We start from the raw sequence: 19,461 nt of genomic DNA on the forward strand, positions 1-19,461 counted from the left end.
GCCTGGAGTAGGAGGCTGGGGCCAGGTGTCCCCGAAGCTCAGCGGAGGGCCCAGGGCCCAGCTCCTGCGGACGGGGCCCTCTCTGGAAGGCCGGAGGAACGAGCGAGGAATGCAGGGACTACACGCAGGGAGGTGTGATTAGGTCAGGTGGGCCCCGGGCGCCGCCCCAAGTCCTGGAGAGGGACACAGAGCAGGGGCCGCGGGACCGCCAGCCCAGCAACGCCTGGAGGCCTGAGAAGCTGGGAGAGGCAGGCGGGCCGGCCGGCCGAGAGTTGAGGGAGCCCGGCCCTAACGACACCTGGGCTTCTGAGCCCCAGAGGCCACCGGCGACGTCCGGAGCTGGGTGTTCAGGTGTGAGCAGGAGCTCTGCACGGCGCCCCCACCTTCCTGGGCTCAGACGAGGAGGAGAGACGTTCAGCGGGCTGTGGGGGCGTCTGGAGATGCCGCCCAGCCCAGGGGGCCGTCGGAGGCTGAGTCCTGTGGCAGGGAAGTGGCGCAGGTCTGTGCGACCTTGGTCCGGGTGACAACCGCTGTGGGCGAGCAGTGCGCAGGGTGCTGCTCGTCCCTGTTCTGGCGCCAACTGCCACAGCGACGGAGCATGTTGCGGGGAGTGCGGCGCCCCGGGATCTGAGGGTCTCCATCCGGGGCCGGCTGAGATGGGAGCGCAGCCTCTGAATCCCACAGAGCCCGTCCTGGGGTGTCACGGACGCGGGAATGAGTCTGGCCCGGCACGAGTCGTTGCAAATGCTTCTCCGTCTGCCAGGAGAGGGGACTGGCTCTCCCCTCCAGCGGGGAGGCCCCGGGGCCCCTTGTGCAAAGGCTTCTATTGAGAGGGTTCTCAGCGGGGCTGGGAGGAGGGATGCACAGGGGATCGCGTTACATCAGTATGTTAACGTTCACAGAGAATAGATGATGTTTTGAAGAAAAATGGCAGGAACACACCGATTTACATGGGTCCCAGAGGAGACTAGTCAATATGCGCTAAACACGAGCGCGTAGTAAACCTGAGAGCAGCAGAGGGCGCAGGGTCAGGGTCTGTGAATAATGTAAATGTCCTTCCCAGCCTGAGCTGGCTATCACGGCTTTTGAGGGAGAAACAAACCACGCTTTGAAGAATTTACTCGTAGGCCTGATCTCCCTGGGAACCGCCAGATCCAGTTTGGGGCTGTCGACAGGACTGATTCCAGCCTGAGCCAGGCGGGGGGAGGCGGCCGCCAAGTGACAAGGAGACCGAGTCAGACCGAGGGAGGGGTCTGGCCACGTCCAAGCCGAGCCGACGGGTGTGGGCCCTTTTGCCCTTCCTCCGTGTCCCCCAAGTCCTTCTCCCGCTGCCCATACCAGCCAATGCCTGTCTTAGGTCGTCTCTCCTCGTGGGAGATCTTACCCGTCATCGACCACCAACCATCACAGAGCCAAGCAGGGGGATGTGAGGGAGGCAGGGGCTGCGGACCTGCCAGGGGGGCAGGTTTCGTCTCCTCAGGGGCCTACTGTCCCAAGGCCTCCTCGATTATGTCCAGCCTGGGGGCCCTGTGGCCTGTCGGCAGGGTTACAGCACCTGAAACCAGAGAGGGCGTTTCCCAGCAGGGCCCCCTGATCCCAAACACGAGTCCTCACTGGATGTGGGCCGGACAGGGACGGCGCCTGCTCTGAAGTGTCCCCCGGGGATCCCGCTCGGGAGGCCGGAGGCCTCAGCAACCACTCTCCCACCGCCTCTGCTGCCACCTGGCCACCCCCTGCCCTGCTCGTCCTGTTCGGACACTGCGGCCATCGGCCTGTGCCTCAGAGCCGTGGTGACAAATGACCACACACTCGCGGGCAGAGGCCAGCAGGCCCACAGGTCTCCGGGGCCGCAGTCTGACGGCGACCCCGGGCCCTCTGTTGGATGCGTGGGGGAGAGGCCCCTGGGTCTGGCCTGGGGCCCTCGGCAAGTCCTCCTTCCCCCAGTCAGGACCCGGGGGGCTGCCCATTTCCTCCCATTCTTGTCAGACTTCCCAGCCCTGCCCTCTGAGGGGCCCCTGAGGACCTGGCCTAGGACACCTCTCTGTTCCCCTCCGCCTCTCTACTGCAGAGCGAGAAAAGGGGCTCGGTGAGGGCAGGGCCTGTCGGGTCACAGGGGCAGAAGGGGCTGGACCCCGCCCGCTCCCAGGAGGCCTGGGTCCTGGCCGCAGGGAGGACAGCGCGGGAAGCCCTGCTGGAATCTCCCAGCGGCAGCCAGAGTGGGGTCCGATTGAGGGCCAGGTCCTCCTAGCTGTCCCCCTGTGGCCCAGGCTGCCCTGGCCACTGCCTGCCTGCACCCCGAAGGTCTGGCCCCAGTCGGGGGGCCCCGGGGCGGGTGGGCGAGGGCAGGCAGCCTGTTCCCAGGGACTCTGGAGAGGACAGCGGCGCCGGCCCAGGATGTGCTGGGGGGCGGGGGCCCTCCCGCCCCTGAGGCAAGCCCAGCAGCTGCTGGTTGGGCCCCAGGGCGGGAGCACAGCCGTGGGGTGATTGTGGCTCCCTGCCCTCCTTCCCCTGCAGAAGGTCCTGGGCCAACTCCCCGTGAGGCCTGGCCCGGCACAGTTGGCTCCAGGCCAGGCCTTAGGTTGTCATGGAAAGTAACATCCGGCTGCCACCGCCCACGGTGCCCTGAGTCAGCACAGCCGGGCTGGGTCTGTGACAGGCTCCGGGTGACACCTGGGGCAGGTGGGGCCTCGCCCTCAGCAGCGAGGTCAAAAGGGGGCTCCAGGGTCAGAGGCTGGTGGGACTCAGGCAGGTCCCTCTCCAGGCTTCAGGGGGCTCAAGGAAGGTCCCAAGTGGACAAGGTGCCTGAGAACCACACCCAATTCAGAGGAACCGAAGGCTGGGCCGGAACCTGCCCGAAGAGCCGCGGGCCGTGCTGTCGGGCCCGCCGTTCACCAGGGTCTCCAGGGTCTGGGTGCTCAGTGCCCGACCCCACAGGCTCCCTGAGGTTGAGGCGGGGAGGAGTCTGCCTCCAGGGCAAGGGAGCGGGGAAGCCATTCTGATGGGAAGGGACCAAAGTCCAGGTGCAGCCAGGCTGGGCGGCGGGGCGGGCCAGCTGGCGGGGAGCCGAGGACGGCCCACAGCGGGGCGATGCTGCAGGAAGTGACTGGGTCAGAGAGGCCAGTTCTCTTGCCGCGGGCTCCCCCCGAGCCTCCTCTGCAGCCCACCCCGAGGCGAAGGGGACGGGGCCTATCAGGGCTGGACAGAGCTGAGCAACGCCACCAGGACCGGCCTGGCTGAAGCGGAGGGCCCCCCACCTCCAGGGCAAGGCCTCGGGGGCCTGCTGGGCAGCTGGAGGGGGCACCCAGGCCACAGCTCCTGAGCCTCCAAGGGAATCACCAGAGTTTTAAGTGAGTCACCCCAGAGTGGGGCTTCTGAAAAATCAGCTCCATTAAGATGTAATTCACACCCATAAGCCACGTGTACCCACCTGAGTCAATTCCAGTGGACACACCTGTGTAACCACTTCCTTTTCCCAGACAGTGCCCTGCCCCCGGCAGGTTCGACAGAGATTCTGAAGGTCACAAGAAATCGGTTGTCCACCGGCCCTCCCTCCCTCAGGTCGCGCTTTCACGGTGCTGGTGTCACAGGGCTCCTGCCACTGGGACAGCTGCCGGAGGACGCACAGGGCTGCTGGTCCACCTCCGACTCCCGGCACCTGGCGGAAGCCCCCAGCCCCAGGGAGCCCTGCAGACCCGGGGCAAAGCCGGGCGCCCCTCAGGAGTCAGGCTGGGCCCAGAGGGACAGACCCCAAAAACAGGCCCCACAGCCTTAGAACAGGGCGGCCTGAGAGAGCCCTGAGGACGGACGGAGGGCGAGGGCAGCAGACGCCAAGAGAGCAGGAAGTGGCCCTGGACACCCTCCCGGACCCTTGGAAAGAAGCACCAGGGTGTCGGGGCCCAGAGTGGGGAGCTGGCGAGGCCTGGCCTCCGACCCCCGGGCTTGGCTCTCAGCGGCCCAGGGGCCAAAAGGGACAGAGGAGACGCAGCAGCCTCTGGGCGGGGTCCAGTGGCGGCTGCAGCTCGCAGGCACAGCTGGCCTGAGCTGGGCAAGGCCGGGGACTGCCTGGAGCTGCGGCAGGTGCCACCCCCGCCACCGCGTGGCTGGGGCTCCACGATTTCCCAGCGTAACAGGCAAGGACCAAACCCACCTCTGGAGGCTCCGCAGTGTCCCCAGGACCCCGTGAGCCAGGAGGCGCCTGCGCCTGGACAGTCCTGGACTCTTGTCCCATGGCTGCCTAGAAGGGGCAGGTGTGGGTCACAGTCAGAGGACAAGCTCGCAGCAGGCCTGGGTGCAGGCCGGCTGGGGAGAACAGTCTCTTGGGGCTTCAAGCCTCCACCCCACGCGCCTGGACACCCCAGCACCCCGCCTTTGCCCTCGGCTCAGCACCGAGAATGCCAGGAGGGGCTGGCATCTGCTCTCCCCGCCGCGCCTGGCCCCGGGCAGCCAGCGTGCTCCAGCTTCCCACCAGGCCCGGGGCCTCCCAGCGTGACCACGGAGGACCCACGCGCCAGCCCTGCCCCTTAAACCCCCTCCTCACAGCCCAGACGTTGCCAGCAGCACGTGGGTGCCCGTTCTCAGTGGGGCAAGTCCACGGCCGGCAGCCGCCGACCCGACCCATCTCCTGGCCAGTCCCAACCGTGGCGGTGCACGCCGCTTGCGCTGGCACACGAGGGCGTGGACACCTGTCCCGGACGCGCTGCCGCGCGGGGGCTCCAACAGCTGACGCCCTCCTTACACGGCGCCGTCCTAGCCCTCGTTGCTGCCGACTTTGGTTTCCCAGGGGCCGGGGCTCATAAGTGCACACGGCCAGCGGGACCCGGAGCCCACATCGCTCAGTCCTGCAAGCGACTGGGGACTGCCCTGTGCGGCCGTGTTCTCAGAAGCAGGCTCGTTTCAGATGCCCAGGGCTCAAGGGCGGCAGCCGCACCCTGGAGGCCCTCGGAGGGTGGGCGGGAGCTCGGTCCCCAGCAGCACCCTCAGGCCCTGGCCTCTCCTCCTGCAGCGGGGCGGAGCCCTGGAGAGGAGACAGCCTGAGGGTGGCCTGTAGGCGGGAGGTCCCCTCCTGGAGCCATCCGACCCCCTCCTGGAGCCATCCGACCTGAAGGCCTGGCCCCGCAGACCCAGGGGAAGGGCTCCATCATGGGGCGGGAGCAGACACTCGCCTGCGGTAGCAACAGGCTTAGGGGGGGGCCCCCAAACTCGCCCAAAAGTGACGCAGGCCAGGAGACCTACCAGGCCAACTAGGCACAGCCTGGGAAACAAAACGGCAAACCGAAAGAGGGAGCCTGAGCCTGCCCCCCACTCCGGGCTCCAGCCACGGCCGCGGTCCTGGCCGAGGGGAGAACCGCGTCTGTGCGGCCCACCCGCCTGCCACAGGGTCCCCAGAAAGACTGCACGGGCACGGGGTCCATGTTTCACAACTTTAATAGAATATTCTAACTATTCTGTACAAATTGAAAACAGCGTATTCAGTTACAAATGTGTCTTAAGTAAGGCTGAGCACTCTCCCAGGCCTGGTCCCAGTGTGGATCGGCGTCCCAGTGGCCACACACTCAGAAACCCCACCTGCCAGCCACGGGCAGGCTGCTCGGAGCCCAGGGCTTCCAGGACAAGGTGGACGTGGGCCGAGGACTGGGCGCTGCAGAGGCGCTGCAGAGGCGCGGCACTCGCGCGGGAGGACGCGGCCGCCCACCCCCGCCCGGCTGAAGGGGCCCGCAGGGCAGGGCGACGTGCCCCGGCCAGGGCAGCTGCTGGCGGGACAGCACGCTCTCCCACACGGCCCTGCTCCCGGGGGGCCACCACCCGCCTCCCCGTCCAGTGGTCAGGGCTCCATTCACAAACGGGGCTTCGGAACTCCAGGCGGCGGCAGGCGTCCCGAGTCCTCACAACACAAAGGGACAAATAAATACGAGGACGAACCACACCAGCTCTGCCTCAGCGCCGTGGACGCCACGGCCCCACCCCCACCCCAGGAAAAGAAAACCGAAGAACGAACACACGGAGGAGCACGGACCCTGCTCTCCAGCAGGGCCCTCCGAGGCATCAGACACAGAAGACAGGTGGCTGGAAACGAAGCGTGTGGTGTCTTCAGAGGAGACAGGAGCACAAGCTCCCCAGACGTCTGCCCTGGGCTCAGGCGACCTTCCACTTCCACCCCCACCCCCACGGTCGACGGGCCCCCCCCCGAGCCAGGCCTGGGAAAGTCTAAGAGCTGCACCCAAGGCCGAGGAGGGTGCTGGCGTTAAACCTCCTACTTCTGAAATGCATTTAAGCTGCCACTGCACAGGTTAAGCAAAACCATAAGGACAAAAGGAAAGGAAGGGCGAACACCATGCACGAGGAGACAGGTCCGCTGCGGGCGCCGCCGGGACGGCCTCACTGCTGCTTGCACTCGGAGGGCTGGCCGGGCTCCTTCTGCCGACAACAGAGAGCAGGTTTTAGAGAACCGCCCGCTCCCCACTGAGCATCTCCCCCCGCCCCCCAGGAAGACCAATCACAGTGCTTCAGTTAATTCTCTCTAACCAGAACAATGGCTACTGCAAATCCACTCTTAAAACAGTAACAAGCAATAAGCTAACTTCCCAGGAAAAACATCCGGGCAGAGCTGCCACTCTTTAAAGACGTGCTCGCGAGACCCTCTAAGTCAGGGTGACACGGCAGGAGAGTCTTGGGTAAAAAGCGGCTCCTCGGGCCCCAGGATTAACCAAGCGCCCAGGGGACCCTGTCCCGAGGCTGCAGGGAAGCCCGGTGCTCGGGGGACCCACCACACTGCCCACATTCTGCCCCAGCCTCGGCCCTGGAAGGGCTCCTGTTCCGGCCCCCGACGTGCACAGGGGGCTGCCCCCGCCCCTGGGCCAGCTCGCCTCACCCCCCGGGGGGCGTCCCACAGCTGGGCATTGAGCCCTCCACCCCCCGCCCCGAGCACCCTAGTGGGATTCCTGTCCTTCCAGCAAAGGTGCCAGGGGAGCCCCTGACCCCAGAACCACTTCAATGTGACCTCTCGCATGTACCTATCATCAGCACTTAGTGACCAAAGAATGCTGTGTGGGGGCCCACAGGGCAAGCCCCCCCCCCCCCCCCCCAGGTCTGGGCTAAGATTACACCTCACTCTGAAGGTGACCTGGTGGCCTGTGGAGTCTGAGACAAACTCACGCTACAGGGTCACAGAGAAACAACTGGAATGACGACCGCCACCCGACACAGGACAAGCTGGGACCTGCAGGGCTGGCCCCGGGGCCCTGCCAGCACTGGCCAGGGCCGACGGCAGGCCACTCTGAGAAGGCGCCCTGCTCTGGCACCCGCCTGTCACAGGCTCACCTGAGACACCCAACAAAACACACCCGACAACGTCCAGAGCCCAGCACTGTCACCGGGGCACAGGCCTGTGGCCCGGGGCCGCGAGAGCAGGGGGCGTGGGGACAGGCAGCACCGTGCGAGCTCGCCCTGCCCTGCTGCAGGGCGGGGTGGGCAGGAGAAGCGGGGCTCGCAGAGGGTCTGTAGGAGTGACGTGGGGGCCTAGGCAGGTGCGCAGGATGGGAGGGACTGCCCCCTCGACACCTCTTATGGGAAAGACACGTGTGTCACGTAACACAGTGCTCGGTCCTGGCACACATGGCTGTGACCAGCCCCTGTGCTGCGTCCTTGTCTGACACGAGAGCAGCAGCCGCTGACAAAGACTGAGGAAGGCTCAGCACCGCCAAGACCTGGAGGGGCTGTCAGGGCACCCGTGGCTTTCAGCCTGTGACACGGGACGAAACACAACTGCAAGCCAAACGTCCTGCTCCACGTCACAAAGCTTAGTGGCAGCTTGGTCACTCAATGCTGATCATCAAGAAGAGGAGCTGGTGTTTCAAAGGCACAAGCGAAGAGCCAGGACCCTGCCCGCCCTGGGACCAGCAGCCCCGCGTGGCCCCCGCACCTGCGCAGCCCGGCCCCAAGGCCCGCCACACGGTCCGAGACACTCCGGAGTCGCTGGCAGGTGGGGGAGCGGGCTTTGGGGACAGCCTAGCAGACACAGGTTGACCTCAATTGAAACACACAAGTAAATGATCAGCCTCGACCCTTAAAGGACCGACGGTCACTTCACCTAAGATGTACCTTCAGTCCAGCCCTGTGCGTGCACACAGGAGACCGGAGGACAGTGCAGACATACCCCCAAAGGTGCTGGTCTGGGCAAGCGGCAGGACCAGGCGCCTGCCCAGCAGGTACACAAGGTCCCAGCTCCCACAGGCGCAGCGCCAAGGAACTGGCTGCTTCCTGGCCCACAGTGGGAGCCCTGCAACCTGATACCCCCGACTGCACTCTTCTCTCAGTGGCTCCCGTTCCTGCCTCTTCTGCCCCCACCCCACGCCCCCACCTCTCAGGATCAAGCTGCCCATGGCCGGCCTGTGACAGGAGCACAGCCCGCGGCCCCACACGGCGGGGCCCTACAGCTGGGGCGCTGTCCTCACCCAAGCACAGCTCTAGCCGCCTTGTCCGCGCGCTAACGCCCACGCTGCACCAGCCCGCAGCCCCGCAGGTGACCATCCTGGCAGAGCTCAGGCCCCCGTGTTATCCACTGGCCACACCTAAGCTCCAGAGCAGCAAACCATCGACAGGTGCACATCCAGAAAACCACAGCAGGCCAACTCCTGCTGCCCCTGTGAGTGGGGGTGGCCAGGGGCGCAGGGGACGGCAGGGAGCGGCAAGGGCGAGATGCCCAGGACCGCTGGTCCGCCAACTTGTGGGCCCCACGCCAGCCACCTCCCCCCAGGGCCTCTCCTCCTCCCGGCCTCCTCCTGGCGGGCAGTCCCGTCGTCAAGGAAAACGCCACACCAGCCACCCCTCGGCTCTGTGGTCAACAAGGACCACTGGGCTCGGCAAGCAGGAGCCAAGTGTGGCTTCTGCCGTTCGGCTTCAAAAGCACACACAACAGACCGCTGCACAGAAAGCCCTGTGGCCGGCACGTGGGTGCCCACACAGCAGCGTCCTCGGTGCCCGGTCAAATAAGGCATTGGCATCAAGCACAGATCAACATTTGGAAGTTAGGAATGAATGGAATTCCACCTTACCTAGCAACGCATGAATGATTAACAGACAAAAATTACACCTAAATGGGGAAGAAAATTAAAAGGAACGGTCAGCGTGGAAGGAAACGAAAGACACACAACCCCACAGGGAGCAGCAGCCCCAGTCTCTCCGACGCCAAGGGCGGCACCACGCGGATGGCAAGCAGCAGCCCGCAGACGCCGCCCGTGCCCTTCCCCCGACGGCCCTCCTCCCCTTTGCTGGACGGGCCCTGCCAGGTCCCTCCAGAGGAGGCTATCAAGGGACAGGGGCGGGTCACCGAGGACAGGATCCGCGTCTCCGGCGGCACATGGCTGACCTGGAGGACAGTTCTAGCGCCTCCCAGCACCTCTCCGCTGATTTGTGGTCAGTTCTCGCCCACTCCCAACAAAGCCACCTGGAGGCCCCGTGAAGGGTCGGCAGCGACCACCCTCTGCCTTCCGTGGGTTGCTAGTGCCCGCTGGGTGAGGATGCTCTCCCAGAAAGCAGGCGTGAGGAAAGAGGACACCAGAAGGAAACAAGAACAAGTGTGAGGCGGCCGCTGCCAGAGAGGCACAGCCCCGGGCAGACAGCACACCGAGTCCCAGCGCCGGGCAACAGCCAGGCCCCCACACCTGGGGGCCCGGCACAGCGGAGCGAGGAGTCACTGGCACCCGGTGCTGTTCACTAACCGATACCTCCCCCCCCAACGCTCCCGTTCCCCAGCGTGACCCACACAAGACCGGGCCCTAAGTCTGCGTCACCCCCTCGGTCCCTCACCAGCCGTCGCTCAGAGGAGAGCACAGGGGTGCTTTCAACAATTACCCTGTGGTGAGTACGACAACTCAAAAAGGCGAACGTTTCGGCGGGTGCAGCTCCGTGGATTAAGAGCCGGCCTGCCAACCAAAGCGTCACCGGTTTGATTTCCAGTCAGGGCACGGGCCTAGGATGCAGGCCAGGTTCCCAGGAGGGGGTGTGTGAGAGGCAGTCACACACTGATGTTTTTCCTCCCTCTCTCCCTTCCCCTCTCTCTAAAAAAATAAAATCTTAAAAAAAGGAAAAGGTGACCCTTTCTCTGAGCACATTTGAGGAAGGGTGGAAGCCACCTTCCCCCCTCCTCAGGAGACCCCAAGTGTGAGCATGCATTTTCAGACACACACGGAGTGAAGAGACGGATCACAACCCACTCTAGGCGAAGACGGGAGAAAACACGCCCCGTGTGGGTTACTAGGAATACACGCGGTACAACGCCAGGTGAAGCCAGTCCTCCGACAGGAGTCACCTCCAGGAGGCGGGGAGCCGCACGCCTCCCGCCGGCCTCTCACGGGGCGGCCCTGCGGTCCAGGTGTGCGCCAAGCCACACAGCGCCCCGAGTCAGGTGAGCCTGAGGCCAGGAGTGAAACTCGGGGCTTACAGGTAAAATTAAAAGGGGCTGCCCACTCATTTTGGTCAGGTTTTTTCTTAAAGCTTCCTCGTTTCTTTTAAATTGTGAGATATCTAGAGTTAATGCCTGAGTATCCTCAGCCAAGTGAAACTAAATTACAGTTAAAATGCTATCATAATCCATTCATTAAAAAAATGGTCACAACCCCAACACCCCTTCTACGTGGTCTTTCCAAAAACAAAGGTGAAAGTGCACCTGCCGTCAGCAACCTCATCACCTTCAAACAACCAAAGAGCCCGGAAGCGAGGTCATGGCACGAGGTTCGCACGTGCGGGTGCCTGAGGGAGAGCGGGAGCCCCAGGCCGCCGAGCCCAGCGCTCTTCAGAGAAGCCTCCCCGCCCGCCCCGAAGGGGCGCCTGCGCAGCAGTTGGGCGCCCGTGGTCCAGGCAGCCCCGGAGCCACTCACCTTGGGGTTCACCTCAGCATCGTCCTCGTCTTCTCCCTCCTCGTCTCCTTCTAGTTCCTGTAGCAAAAGGAGTGAACAGGACCTCAGGTCTGGCGGATCCACGGGCCACAAATTAAAGTGCTGCTTCAGTTAAGAAGGAATCAATTATCACCGTCCTCAACGGGTCAGATCGCTTCTTTGGACACTTAAAGTTTTGGGGGGCATCTTTTGGTTCAGAGACAACCCTGAAGTCAACATACTGCTGAAGAGCAGACTCTGCGGGTTAAATGAGTATTTCCTAAGACCCTTCCCACCAACCGAATGCAGGGCCGACGCGGGACACGGCTGGGGCACTCGCCATCTGCCCGCAGTCGTCAGCAGGACCGACGCCTCTGAGGCGGTGTCCGTCCCGCCAACTCTGCACACGGTCCCGGGGTCTCACACGCTCCGCCCACCCCAGCAGAGCAAGCCGAACGCAACCTAGGCACAACGCCGCTGCTGCTGCGCACAGGCGGGTCTTACCTCCTCTTCTCCTTCTTCACCTTCTTCAAACTGGAAAAGCAAGGAACACGCGGTTAGGTTTCAGGAGCTCCAGGCCCCGGTCTCAGGGGCTGCCTGCGCTGGGCAAGCCCGGGCACAGGGACGCTGCCGGCCGGTGGGGGCCGGCACAGTGGGGGCGCCCGCCCTTGAGCCCTGCCACATGCCTAGGGAGCGGGTACCTGGAAACCAGCAACACGAGGACCCAGGACGGGGGTGATGAAAGGAGACCGTCAGCCTGGCTGTGCCCTGGGTCCGACTAGGAAGCTGGCTGATCTCAGCAAACCAGTGATTTATGTATCGTTCTGTATCTCATGCATGGGGAAATCTTTATCAGAAATACAACGAAACCTTGGTGTTTAACCTGTACTTAGAACTAAAGTGCACATGGGTAAGACTCCAGCACTGTAGCCGGCTGGTCTTAAATGAATCTCTCCCCCATTCCAAAGACCCCCCGGTCGGCTCTCATCCACGTTCCAAACTTGAGGCTAAGATGAAAACCACACCACCAAGATGAGCTCCATCACCCTCGGCTCCATGACGCATGGCACGTGGCCGTGCAGCAGGCGCTTTTTGATGCTGCGTCTCTTCGCAGCCCACCCAGATGGACCTCGGGTGAGTGCTGGCTGCTGGCGTGGCTCCTCTCCAACAGGGGCCCCACCTGCACGTCCCGCGGCGCTGAGCAGCGCCCGCAGAGAGCTGGGTCTCAGTGCCCCTTCCTCCCAGGCACCCTAAGCAGCCCCTTCCGACAGGGAAAGACGACCTGTCAGTGTTTCATAGCCTCAAGACCCTTGCAGCATTTCAGATCAGAAGCAGCTCCCCAACAGGCTGAAGGGTAGATTTTCTGAGGTTCTAAACACAGCATGTCACCTGGACCCCCTTTAGGGAGCTCTGCAGGTGCCTGTCTCAAATGCACATCACACTTGGGCAGAGAGCTGCGCAGCCCGTGGGAGGAGTAAGACGACCCAGGAGAGCATGGCAGACCCCACCAACACCTCTGCCCACTCAGCGTGCTACCGGCACTGCGAAAGCTTGGGTCTCAGCAACTCCTTGAGCGCTGAAGCGACTCAGCACTGGGCCGGCCCCCCAGTGCCCGCCAGCCAGCAGACCTCACGAGCAAGCACACCCAGAATCATCCAGGAGACCCCAGAGCTCTGAAAGTGGGAAGTAAACACCATCTAGAACACCCTTCCAGTAACATGCTACAAAACAAAACTTCCTCTGCATAAACCAGCCGAGCCTGGGTCACGAAGGAGCCTGCCTCAGGAGACAGCCACAGGACAGCTGAGGGGCTGGGCTCACCTCCTCCCAGCAGCCTTCTGCAGAGCGCGGGCCTCGCCCCTTTGGGGTCACTGTGCCAAAGGCCAATGCGAACTGGCTCTGCTGCTGCAGACGGCTTGGTGTGGCCAGGCCTCCGCAAAGGAGGGTCCCTCCTGCTGAGCAGCTAACCAGAGCTTGAAGGCCTTGAGCAGGACGCAGCAAACCCCGGGGGTCTTAAGGACACCCTGAAGGGAGCCAGCGGGCACACCTCACACAGGGGCCACTCAGGACACCTGCTTCCCCCGCTGCGGTGACCACCCCCTCTCCCTCCATTCCCCCCCAAACACTGGAAACCGCGCCACGTGTCGTGGGGCTGGGAGTGTTCCCAAGCACGTACGTTGTCATCGTCCTCTATGGCCTCCCCTGTGAAGTACAGCACAGCCCGGGGAACTATCCGCTCACGGAAGAAGTGTCCGATCTCGAAGTCGGAGGCAAGTGTGAACTCGGAATCTTCATCCTGAAGGGAGCCTCCTGGTTAGCAGCTTGTTGTCAGTGGGGTCACCACCACGCCCCCTGAGCCCCCCCGCCCCCGCTCCTGGGAAGCTGACTGGAAGCCCCCAAGGCCAGCGGTGCGGGGGACAGCTGCCACGAGTCGAGCAGACTTGAAGGAGCACCGGTGAAGTGGTGAGGAGGGCAGCGAACACAAACTCACCCCAGGGGCTCAGGGAGCAGGGACAGATGGGAAAGAGCAGACAGCCACTTAGGGAACACAGACTTTAACAGCAACACAAGAGGCTTTCGACAACAAAGATCTTACCAGTGACTCTCCTTCCCCAGAGGCTGGAAAAAACAAAAAACATGTCCACGTTACAATGACAAGAGAAACATTCAATCCGCCCAGGAAGCTGACCTGACACATGAAACGGGACAACTCACAACGCCAGGCTGTTCCAGGAAATCGCCCAGATCGTGTGCCCCCTGGTGGGCGCCCACTGCACGTGCTGTGCCCCGGCAGCTGCTCACAGCCCCAGCTGGAGAACGCCGCCCCCCAGAGGCGCAAAGGCGCCAGTGCACACTGAAGCAGGTGGACAGGGACACCGAGGGGCTGGACTGCGGCCACCGAGTGCACCTGTGCCCTAAGTGAAGCTCTAAGGCGTGCCCTGCAAAACCGCACTTGACGATCCAGCACAGGGGGGAAGCCTCTGGGCCTTGAAGCCCTGGAGAGGCCAGCACCGCATGTCTGTCTGTCTGGAAAGGAGGGCAGAGACGACAGAGCGCTGAAACCTCTGCGAGATGCGAAGCACGCCTGCGGGCAGGCGTCCCCCTCGCTGCCCCGCGCTCCACACGACGGCCCGCGGCACAGATGGGCGGCCTGAGCATGGTGGCAAACACCGGGCTGGGTGAGTCCGCACTCGGCGGAGCCCCACTGACAGTCAAAGCCCCAACTCTGGAAATGCCGGGTCGAGGTCCTGTCTCCCCCCAGGGCTGCCACTGTGGGGACCTGAGGCAGGGGTCCCCAGGGCTTGGCCACGTACGCATCCCACAGGCTCTTTAAGATTCGGATTTGGGGGCCCCAGCCTGGGGGTCAGGGATCACACAAAGACCTTCCTCACTTGACTTCTGGACTTCTGTGGGTTTAAGGACTAAGAGGCTGCCAGACTGGCCATCTTATGCTGCCTCTGTTTCAAAAACCACGCCATCAGTTTCGAAGGTTTTTGTGGCCGCCCCATCCCTGCCCCCCACTGCCTCCCTCTGTTCGTTTTTGCAGGGCTTTTCTGTGCGGTTGTCTTTATGTAACTACTTTAAAAATAACTGGCCCTGGTCAGGCCACTGGGCTGACTGACTGTCAGCCCGTGCTCCACAAAGTTGCGGGTTTGATCCTCCATGAGGACAAAAGGCAACCCATTGGTGTTTCTCTTTCACTCTGCCCCTGCTTCCTCTCTCTAAAATCAGTAAGCACCTCCTCGGGTGAGAATTAAAAAACAAAAGAGAAAAAAAGAGAGAGAAAAAAAAAAGAAAAAGCTACACTGAGCTGTAATTTACAAGCCATGAAGTTCACCCACTTTAGGTGTACAATTCACCATGGTCTGGCACATTTTTAGTGCCGTGCAGCCCAATAGTTTTAGAACACCTGCCCTGGCTGGTGTGGCTCAATGGACTGAGCACCGGCCTGTGAACCAAAGGGTCACTGGTTCGATTCCCAATCAGGGCACAGGCCTGGGCTGCGGGCCAGGTCTGGGGGGGGGATGCATGAGAAGCAACCACACATGAGTGTTTCTCTCCCTCTCTTTCTCCCTCCCTCCCTCCAAATAAATAAAAACGTTAAAAAAAAAACCACTTTACCCCCCGATCAATCCCCACTTAATTCCATTTGATTTTATCAAGTGTTTAAAATCCCATTTTAAGGAAGCTTCCAACAAATCAAAGTGTCTCTACGACATGAACTCACGAGGCACCCTCCTGAAAGGGATCTTCCCTGAAAAGGAAACCGGCAGGCAAAATTCATGGCTGTTCTCACCCCAAAACCAGCTCACACTTCCCTCTCTAAGGCTCAAAGACAAGCGGCAGAGAACAGCCAGGGCGAGAGAGACTGGACTGAGCGCCAAGGGGAATGTGACAGGGCCGCCCTGGGTTGAGAGTGGAGGCTGGGCTGAGAGTGGAGGCGATGGCTCTTCCTCGCATTTTAATGTGGCCGACTGTTCTCCCGCCCTGTTCTCTTAAGGGGGACCCATGAGCACAGTGCCCGAGGCTCACTTTTACGTAAGCACAGCCCCCCCCCGCCCCCTGCCTAACAGCAGAGTGTTCTATGGAGTCTCTTGTGAGCCGAAAAGCGTAACATGAAGAGGCAGTTACCATTCACTTACATGGAAAATTTTTGAGCGTGCCCAGAACCAAAACACCCCTATGCAACCACACCGCACGTAAATCCTAGAATAGCACTCACATAGAGAGCAGAGACAGTGTGACAAGCATACACCCCTCTCTGCACACTCAAGGGACACCTCCCACATTACCCACTCCCGGGTGGCAGAACCAACTTTGGCAACTTTCAAGATGCCGCCTCTCTGCCCGAGAACGGCACGGAGGGCGGGCGCAGGCGAGCGGCACCACGCGCACTCCGCCGGCACCCCCTGTGCGCCGATCGGCACCGCGCCTGGCCTTCCGTGGGGTGCTCGGGCTTCCCTCGCCCCTCCAGACACAGCCCGCTGCCAGGCCCACAGGCTCCGTGTGGACAGTGCCCAGGCGAGGGCATGAGGAGGGGGCTCCGCGGGGCCACTCGCTGCTGGGGGGTGCTGCCTGCTGTCACAGCTCGTGCGAAATAAGCGCTGAACCCGATGATCACTTTCCGCCATTTTTTGTAAAAATGAAAACCCTCTTCAGGTTTCTTTCGGTTAGCGGAAACGGGCACTGGTAATATAGGTCTTTGGTGAAAGCGAAGTGGCGGCACACGGCTTTCAGAGGGTGGGGGACACCCGTCCATCGTCAGCCCGCACACCCACCGCACTCTCACCTTTGAGCGGACTGAAGAAATTGAAGAAGGAATCATTGGGGACCTGCTTGGTAATTGTTCGGACAGTGCCGCGACCCTTGTGTTTCTGCTTCTTCTTGATTGTTTTGACCGTAACATTTTTCCCTTTCTTCCAGTCAATGGTGCACCTACAGGGACAGGACAACCATCACACCCCTGCACAACGAGAGAAACCCCGACCGCAGCGCACAGGGCCAGCGCGCAGCGCTCTGCGCCCGCCCTGGGGCGAGCGGCACAGCCCCTGACAGACGGCGAGCACTGCGGCCCGCCTCTGAGCGGGCGCGGCCCGGAGCACCGGCTCCTGCAGCCGCAATGGCATCGCTCCCTACGAGCTTTGGTGCACACGTTTTCTGTGACCGACCCCCATCAAGGCTGGGTCAAGGGGCCTCAAGAGCCGGTCACCCGCTGCCCCTGAGCACACTTGATGCCACCACTCACACATCCAAATTCTCAAGGCAACCCAGTGAGTGGGGCAAGCTGGCGAAAGGAAGCAGGTGAAGACCCCCAACACTGATGACCGGTGCAAACCACATCAGTTCCGGGCACGCGGAGCAGTCCTTGGTGGGAGCCGGGCACAGCCTGCTTCTAACGCCTTCAATCACCGCGGACCAACGCACCACCTGACAGCATCTGCGTGGAGAGCCGGGCCCACCTCCCTCGCGATGGCTGGCCCTGGGGGGCAGCCCTTTCAAAATTGCCCTGGCCACACAAGTGCAGCATAATTTTAATAAAGGCCTGAACTGCTGGCATGGGGAGATTCATCCTTCAGGGATGGAACCAGGGATGGTTCCAAGAACCATCAAGTACTTGGTGGTTCCAGGAAATAAAAGTGACTGTTTCCACTCGAGATAAACAACTTTCCAAACCATCTCCAACTAGCCAAGAGGCATGAACCAAAACTGCATTCGCTCCTTGGTGACCTACAGGCTGACATCGCCAAGGTGCTTGGCCAGGAGTCAAAGGACAGCTAAAGTGCCCCACCAGTGAGGGAAGCAGCAGCTGCCCCGCGCCGAGGGGTGGGCCCCAGCCTCCGTGCGAGCGACCAGGGAGCCCGCCGCCTCCCCCCGGCCCTCCCGGCGCTGAAACGAGGACGCCGGCCCCGCGCCCAGACCCTTCCCGTGCCACCAGATGGCACAATCCCCAGCACCAGCCGTCGTCACTCACACAGAAAGACAGCTCCATGTAAATCTTTGTCTCCTGGGCTTTTAGGAAGGTTAAAAACTCCCTGCTTTATCCTAAAATGCTACTTACTCACTTACAAACTCTAAAACCATCTCCTAGCTTTGTTCCAGAAAAGGGGGCGGTGACGGCGCGCCTTACCCATCACAATCAACGATTTCAGGACCTTCAAAGGAGAAGGGGTCGGCCTTATCTGGCTCTGACTTCATCTTGTACGTTTTCGTCAGGACTGAATTGGTGAAGTAGTCGTTGGGCTCAAAGTGGAACTCTAATACAAAAGACTGGAAACAGAAACTCAGCGTCAGCACAAGTGGACAAATACCTAGTGGCGGATTTTATCAGCCCCACAGAACTTACTGGAAGCTAGTCCCTCCCTAAACAGGACACCAGACAGAAGCCACGCTTAAAAGCTCAACAGTATGGCTACGCTACAAAAAAAAACTTCTTGGTGGCAAAAAAAGCACTGCCACAAAGTGACAGCACAAAGGGCAGGCTGGGTGGGGGGCCAGGAGGAAGACACTGGCGTCGCCAGCCCGCCCCTCCTTTCTCCCCCGGATGCAGGCAGGCACAGTCCACACCAAGGACAAGTCCCTCCTTCAGTCACAACCTGGAGCGAGACAGGAACTGGAGGGCGTAACAGGAAAAACGGACAGACACACAAAGTGGCCATCACAAATAAAGTCCAATGGCCAACATAAAAGATATTCACGCTCACGACTATCAGAGGAAACGAAAAATGCAACGAAATACACGCCTTTTTGGGCAAAACGCACAAACAGAATGGAGTACTAATGAGCGTCTTGGGAAACCAGGAGCACTCATGTGCTGTACGTACGTAGCTTTTTGAAGGACACTTGGCAATTATCAAAATAAGTGAGTCAATAACAGTAATAGTAATAAAGTGAGAAAACCATTCTGTGACCCATTCCGGTTTGAGGAGCCACCTGCAGGCACCTCCCCCCTAGTTTACAGAGGACCAGCAGACAGCCTCGGCAAGCAAGCGGTGGCAAGCACGTGAGGGACGACTCTGGGCTCAGACGGCCTAGGTGCCAAGGCCTCCTCTGCCGGCAGTGCCACGTGACTGGGGGGGCGTTACTCAGTGTCACTGTGCTCCCCTCGTCTGTCACATAAAAACCACCGCCTCTTTCCCTGAGATGACTTTTGCAAAGACTCTATGGGAGCAGCACTTGGCACACCAACAGGGAGTAGAAACAGGGCGCTCCAAAGACAGGTAAAGGAAGAGGAAGGCTGAGGGGGCTCAGGAGCACAGATCCTGCGACCAGAGGCCCGGGGGACTGTCCCGTCAGTTTCTAGAAGGGGGTGGAGGCAGGATCTGGCCAGGAAATGTCCACTGACCTTTGCAAGAGCCATGAGGGATGGGGAGGAAGGGGGTCAGCAAACACAAGTGACTGGTCTGACGACCCAAGTTCAGCAGGGACAGGAAGGCTGCCACAGGGAGGGCCACCCCATGCACGACACTCCCCGCAGAAAGGTGGGAGGCGCGCACGCAGGGTGGAGCAGCGGCCGCGGCCAGACCGGCGGTGTGCGAATCCCGCGCTCCCGCGTGCCCACGCTGCCCAGGGAGCCGTCTTCACCTTCCCCTCTTCCCCTGTGCCCCGCCCCCTCCACACTGAGCGTCCTTTCTCCCCGGTTTCTAACTTCTGCCTTCTCCATGGCCTCTGTTTATGAGGAGCCAAAACATACCGGGGAGGAAGCCAAGTGTTGATGGACCAACAAAAAAACTGCCCCAGGATAAGGCCACCTCATTTGCGCCCCACCCCCCACCAGGAATGACATGTGACAGCAGACCCCCCCCCCGCCCCCGCCCAGCAAAGCCGACTCAGCGGCTACTGTCACTGCCAATACTCATCCCAAGGAGGATAGAAGGGGCTCCCACCCCACCAGGAGTCCCGCAATCAGGGCGGACAACGGACACGGGATTCCCTGTGCTCTGCTCTAAGCTTGAAGTTATTTCAAAATAAAGGACTACCCTCCCCATAAGGGTTACTATGACAAAAATAAAGCGTGACAATAAAGGCTGGCAGGAGTGGACAGCGAACTCTGGGCCTCAGAAATGTTCACCTCCGCTGACCCAGTCAGTCC

General features: G+C 61.5%; 1 protein-coding gene across 5 annotated transcripts in view; it reads right to left on the reverse strand.

Annotated features, from left to right (window-relative positions):
• Positions 1 to 6,170: 6,170 nt before the first annotated feature.
• NAP1L4 (nucleosome assembly protein 1 like 4) overlaps positions 6,171 to 19,461 on the reverse strand; it is a 32,783-nt gene continuing 19,492 nt past the window's right edge. For 4 of the 5 annotated variants that reach the window (XM_054570745.1, XM_054570746.1, XM_054570747.1 and 1 more), the window contains exons 9-15: positions 17,500 to 17,639; positions 16,162 to 16,307; positions 13,468 to 13,490; positions 13,048 to 13,167; positions 11,376 to 11,405; positions 10,875 to 10,931; positions 6,172 to 6,414 (exon numbers count right to left, since the gene is read on the reverse strand). In XM_054570745.1, coding sequence (XP_054426720.1) covers positions 6,376 to 6,414; positions 10,875 to 10,931; positions 11,376 to 11,405; positions 13,048 to 13,167; positions 13,468 to 13,490; positions 16,162 to 16,307; positions 17,500 to 17,639 — 555 coding nt within the window. In that variant the 3' untranslated portion in view covers positions 6,172 to 6,375. Of the gene's footprint in view, positions 6,415 to 9,050; positions 9,089 to 10,874; positions 10,932 to 11,375; positions 11,406 to 13,047; positions 13,168 to 13,467; positions 13,491 to 16,161; positions 16,308 to 17,499; positions 17,640 to 19,461 lie in introns of all 5 variants that reach the window. The other variant, XM_054570743.1, reaches the window with a different exon arrangement.

Source organism: Pteronotus mesoamericanus, unplaced genomic scaffold, assembly GCF_021234165.1.
Source record: "Pteronotus mesoamericanus isolate MK-2021 breed Mesoamerican mustached bat unplaced genomic scaffold, CSHL_Meso_final contig_214, whole genome shotgun sequence".
In the NCBI taxonomy this organism is placed as follows: Eukaryota; Metazoa; Chordata; class Mammalia; order Chiroptera; family Mormoopidae; genus Pteronotus; species Pteronotus mesoamericanus.